Source organism: Arabidopsis lyrata (genome assembly GCF_000004255.2).
Source record: "Arabidopsis lyrata subsp. lyrata unplaced genomic scaffold ARALYscaffold_1, whole genome shotgun sequence".
NCBI lineage: Eukaryota > Viridiplantae > Streptophyta > Magnoliopsida > Brassicales > Brassicaceae > Arabidopsis > Arabidopsis lyrata.
This window is the reverse complement of record NW_003302555.1, coordinates 6153201-6159233: the sequence shown is the minus strand read 5'-3', so window position 1 is coordinate 6159233 and position 6033 is coordinate 6153201. Positions and strand designations below refer to the sequence as shown.

General features: G+C 33.5%; 1 protein-coding gene across 4 annotated transcripts; it reads right to left on the bottom strand.

The window, feature by feature from the left end:
- Positions 1-853: 853 nt before the first annotated feature.
- LOC9326127 (protein indeterminate-domain 6, chloroplastic) lies at positions 854-4019 on the bottom strand. 4 transcript variants are annotated; one of them, XM_021013540.1, is made up of 4 exons: positions 3959-4019; positions 3329-3540; positions 2687-3083; positions 854-1909 (listed from the first exon to the last, which is right to left on the bottom strand). In XM_021013540.1, exons 2-4 carry the CDS (start codon positions 3510-3512, stop codon positions 1099-1101), a joined length of 1392 nt encoding a protein of 463 aa, XP_020869199.1. In that variant the 5' UTR covers positions 3513-3540; positions 3959-4019; the 3' UTR covers positions 854-1098. The 4 variants fall into 4 exon arrangements, with proteins under 4 accessions (XP_020869199.1, XP_020869198.1, XP_020869197.1 ...); XM_021013539.1 differs by having other exon boundaries at positions 3791-4018; XM_021013538.1 differs by having other exon boundaries at positions 3329-4019.
- Positions 4020-6033: the final 2014 nt, after the last annotated feature.

Sequence of the window (6033 nt, the reverse complement as noted above, 5' to 3'; positions counted from 1 at the left end):
GCATGCATGTTGGAGTTTTCTAATATTTTTCTTCAAATACTATATATGGCTAATTTTTTAAAAAAACCTTCACATAGTACATGCAAATGTATTTGGTAACGCTCAATATTCATTGAAAATCTGTTTTAAAAAATGAAATTAACATTTAACCTAAAATATGTATTAGACGGAGCTAAACAAATAAAATTTGATATCAGAGATTCATAATATATATCATATTGAGGAGATGATATTTCAATAGATAATAGAATTAGCTGGTAAAATAGATTGTTTTAATATTTAAGCTAAAATGTGTATTAGAAGAAGCCGACTCTAAGCCCAAACAAATAAAGTTTGATATTAGAGATTCGCAATAAATAACATATCAAAGAGTTAAAATGGATTGTCTTAATATTTAACCCAAAATATGTATTGGGCAAGGCCGACTCTGAGCCCAAACAAATAAAATTTGATATCAGAGATTCACAATAAATATCATATCGAAGAGTTAATACTTCAGACAAATACGAAAGAAAAGTAAAGTGGATTGTTTTAACATTTAACCCAATACATGTATTGGGCAAGGCCGGGGATTGTTTTAACATTTAACCCAATACATGTATTGGGCAAGGCCGGCTCTCGGTCCAAACAAATCAAATTTGTTATCAAAAATCCACAATATATATCGTCTGGAGAAACTACTATTTCACACAGATAAGATAGAATAGCTGGTAAAATAGATCGTTTTTTCTGATACAGCTCGGTGGTTCGATTCTCATAACATCCATAATTAACTCTAAAACTAGGTATTAAATTATATAATACTTATACATGGTATTAAACTTAATTATAGTAGTGAACAAATTACTTTCAATGAAATATATAATTAGAGATTTATATTATTAAGGAAAAACTCCAGTTCGAGCCTTCCACCATGACATTATAAAAAAAAAAAAAAAAGCTTAAGAAACCTATAATGAGAGATCCCAAAGCTAAATCCTTACCCTTAATGATCGAAAACAGCAAACGAAAGAAAGCTTAAAATTTAAAATAAAAATCTCCAAGGAACTTAATAGCATATCTAGACGATGATGATTTGGAGATAGATAGACGATCATCTCAAGCTTTGCCAAATGGATGAGTTGGGTGTGAAAACTTCATCTCAGCGTCCAGAGGAGGTCCACCACTACGACCACCACGACCATTGACGGTGCTCACAATTCCTCCATTAACACCAAGAAAGTCCAAAGTCAACCTATCCGCACCTCCCATGCTAAGATTGTTTCCGAAATGAAGGTCGAGAAGGCTAGTGGGCCGGCCTTGTTGATCTGTTGTCGCAGCTAGAGAGTTCATCAGACCTTGAAGGTTTCCATTATCACTATCTCCAAAGTCATTAACGACCACAGTTGGAGAAGATGAAGAAGTTAACCCTCTAAGGAAAGCAGATGGGTCGTTGTTATCAGCACCATTGGTGAAAAGAGAAGGAACACCTATCTGATCAGAGTTCTTGGTGTCTTGAAAGTATCCGATGTTGAACAAGTTGTGGTTGGTGTTATCACCGAGGCTGATCAGACCGTGCTGGTTCATGAGACTCTGATTGTTCTGGGCTAACAGTCCTTGGTTCGGAGAGCATTGCATGAGGAAGTTGGTCGGACCGGGATTAGGGTTTGTGGACTGAGGAACGAAGTCTTCGAACTTGTCGGAAGATGAACGGTTCAGATTGTAACCTGCAGCTAGAGGGGTAAAACCGGAGTTTGAATTGTTGCCGAAATGGTTGTGAGAGAGAGCAGCAGAAGCTCCGCCGTAAAAGCCATTTCTGGTGCCGCCACCAGCAGCAGGTGCCATTGCCGTGAAGCTCACGGTAGGGTTTCTTGCTGACTCCTGTATTAGTGCATCACAGAATGCCCGGTGCGTAATGTAACTGTCTCTCCTGCAATCACACAAATAGTTTTAAAATGTAATTCACGATAAGGTCAATGTATGTACAACCACGAAAATGAAGAAAGATATTTTACCAGAAAAGACATTAAAAAACCCTAGAAATGTAAAGTGTTCATCAACTACTCCTACTATATCACGCTGACCACAATATTCGTTAATTAAACAATGAAACCAACCACTCTTATACACAAAACACAAATATGAAAATCTAATCAATATGTATATTATATGGAGAGAGAAATGGGATGGGCCCACAAGAAGAGGAGTTACATGGAAAGAGGAACCTGCAAAGGTAAGAAGAATACAAAAGTGGGAATGAATGGAAACAAATCCAACTCACATGTGACCAAATTTGGCATCTTTTATTTTCCTTTCTCCTTCACTGTCTTTCTCTCTTTCACTACTCATCAGCAACCAAACAAATAGATTGATAGATCCTATGTGTATATATGCATATATGTTCATGTCCCTATGTAGGAAATATGATGTTCCGTGGCCAATATAGAAGATATCTATATCTATATGCATAGATTTCAGTCACAAGTCAATATATATATATAAAGAGGGTACCACACTCCAGTACTACTATAGCTTGCGCATAGTTAAAAGTTTACTATTCACTGACCGACATGTTTTTCTTTATTTACTTGAATCTCAAGCAGAAGGCTAGAGTACTAACCTTAAAAATCTAGAGCCGACATGTAAAACCCTCAGTAAAAAAAAAAAAACACACAAGTTCGGAATGGAATCAAGAAAAATAGTTTACCTAGAGAAGATGGTACCACAGTCACATCGATACTCTTTGGTACCACAGGTCTTAGAGTGAGCTTTCCAATCAGATTGAACAGCGTAACGCTTAGAGCATTTGTCGCACTTCCACTTCTTCTCACCGTGCTTCCGATAGTAATGCTTCTTGATTCCGGTGAGGTCTCCGAGAGCACGTGCCGGGTCATGGTGGACGCACGAGGCCTCCGGGCAAAGGTACACCTTCCTCCTCACTTCTTTGTTGGACTTTTGTTTCAGCTTCCATGGAAGGTTGTGTCCCCTCCTGTGAAGCTGCAGATTCTGTTCCCTTTGGAACCCTTTGTTGCACACTTCACATAGGAATCTGTTCGTCGCCATTATCGTCTTTGGAGATAACGCTATCACTTCAGCATCTGGATCTGTTCAATTTTTTAAAAAAATTAATCACAAGCACATCAAATACACTAATCTTCTTAATTGAATTAATCGAATATATGGAATGTAATCTAATCAAAATTCTTCCATATCGGAAATGATTAGGGTTCTTATATTTTTTCCGGCTAATAAGGAAAATTCTTCACTCAGATAGACTTATCGATTTTTTTTTTTTGGAATTTGGAACACATACGTATTCATAAAAAAAACATATGTAAGAGGTACTTGCTTGGGTTTCCGGGTTGGTTCCTACGCTTCTTGGGTGGTGGAGTAACGGAGGAGTTGGGTTGTTGAATCATGGTCCTCGCAGCCTCTTCACGGTTAAAGTTGTTTGGTCTGGCTCCGGAAGCGGCACCTGAGAGGAGGAAGGTCTGAGCGGAGGATGAAGCAATTGTGTTGTACGATGAAGACATCTTCTCAGCTGGTCGGATTTTGCTAAAGCTACAAAGATCCATAAAGAAAAATAATTAAAAAAATGAGAGAGAAGATAAAGATCAAATATGATTCAGAAGAAAACGAAAGCGGGGAATTAGAAGAACAGGAAGAATCCATAGAGATTGACGACATGAAAAAAAAAAAATTCACTAGAAGACATTTCCGAGAACAAAGAGAACAAATATAAATCCAAAGAGTTGGATTTAATTTGTAAGTTTTAGAAAGAAGACATAGTATAAGTTGTTTTTTATTGTACCCTTTTAGTCTTGAGATTCAGAGAAAGAAACCAAGAAGAAAAAGGTCAATAAAAAAGCTAAAACTCAGAGACAGAGAAAGAAACCAAGTAGATGATGATGATAATATTAGAGGATGAAGAACAAGAAGCCACACTTATATATTTATATAAATATACAAATACACACACCTCAAAAAACCCTATCTCTCTCTTTCTCTCTCTCTTGCTTTGTTGTTCTTCTCTTTTAATAATTGGGATTGAGTCTTTTGTGAGGTCAAATATTTATAGCTACAGTCCCTTTCTTTCTTTTCTCTAATAAAGGAAAAAAATCTAACTTTTAAAAAAGAAAAGTTTGTACTTAATTACCAATTCATGGTAGTGTAATGGTTGAAAGATTCTACTTGAACACATGCATTTTAAATCTTTTTACTACAAATTTAGTTTCCGTTGACCACTAAAATATTTTAAATCATATAAATTTCAAATATTAATTTCTATTTCAATTTTTATTTTTTTTTCAAAAAATAAAATAATTGTTTCTATATAATTCTACTTTTTATTAATTAGTAGTATTATTTTTTATGCGTATTGAAACTAAATTGTAAATAGTAACATGGTTGAGTTTTGAGTTTTTGAATGAAATTTTTTATTTTTGCCGTTTGCGCGCGGTATAAAATCAATTTTTTTTTTTTTAATAGTGTAGATTTTGATATTATTAAAAAAATGAGGTTTGGGTTTACGGTTTGGGTGTCATTGTAAAACGGTGAAATGTGGGCACATGCGGGTGTGGTCAGGGGGCCACCTCAGAGTCTTTCTCGTGTCTCTCTGATGGCTTCAAGACAAAAACCTCTCTCTTTCTCTCCATTTAACTCATGATTTTTGTCTTTAAACTACCAAAGCCTTTTTGCCCAAAAAAAAAAAAAAAAAAAAAAAAAAAAAAAAAACTACCAAAGCCTTCAGTGTTTTTCTCTAGCTTTTTTTATACCTCGAATACAAGCTTACGTACTAACCATGAGAGCACACTAGAAAATATTACTAAATTTAATTTAATCATATCATTGTATTTCGTCTATTGCATAATAACTTAATTAAGTATCGTTTTAACACTTGCAAAAATACATTTTTTAATGCAAATTTTAAACAAATATTTCATCATCAGATACAAAATTAGGTATTGTATCAACAAAAGGTATAATATTTTCTTTTCTAATTTTCTTATTATGTTTTAATTTTTCTTAAAATGACTTATACAAAAACGGTAAAAATCTTTTTTGGTCCCTACACATTAATTAAGATGTCACTCCATAATTGGTAGCCCAATCTAGAGAATTTTTTTTTACAAATGAAATATCAAAAAATAAATTTCTAGAGTAACGGTAAAAATTTTTAATTATTATATTTTGGCGTTACCATTTAGAAATGATATATAATAAAATAATAATTAAATAAAATATTTTCAAATATGAAATACAAACATTTCAACTTAGTTTTACATGTGTCCTCCAGTTATGATGTATTTTAAAGAGTATTAGCTGGAATACTAACAGCTCTGACTTTTTTCATTATTTAGTGAAAAACTGCTAATATCCTATTAAATATAATTGTCTATTTATGTATATAACTATTAAAGTAGTTTTATTTAGAAAAATTAAAAGATAATATTTCAAATGTATATATAAATCCAAATAATAAGATTTTACATTAATAATCAAAGTCTTAATGCGTACACGTGTTCACAAATGTATGACACAAATTATTATATGTTGACTGATTTTACCAAAAAAAGGAAGGAAAAAAAGTTGTTGACTGAAAGAAAATGTGTTTATCTCTCTACTAAAACAGGTAAATTACAGATAATATCTTAATAAATACAATTAATGTTTCAGATTTTTTACCAAATGATTCTCTGTACATTGTGCATGTATTTGTATCTTTCTAAAAATTGGTTTCATAAGTTAATTTCTTACAAATATAGATGCCACCACTTGTCTCCAAGAGACATTTGGATTTGGGTCTCCGTGGGTTGCAAAACGTGAAACGGACATTTTTGGGTTTTCGTGGATATTTATCCACACGCGCGCCTTACCTCCGCCGTGTGAATCGTGTAGTTCACGCGCTAATAGTGCGCGTAGCGCTCTACCGGAATCTGCTAACAAACTCAGTTCTTGTTGTTTGTGGTCTAAAATAAGCATAGTGACAGTTTAGTCTTAAATCATTAATGTGATTAAATTAATAGAGATTTAAAAGATAACTAAATCTAATAT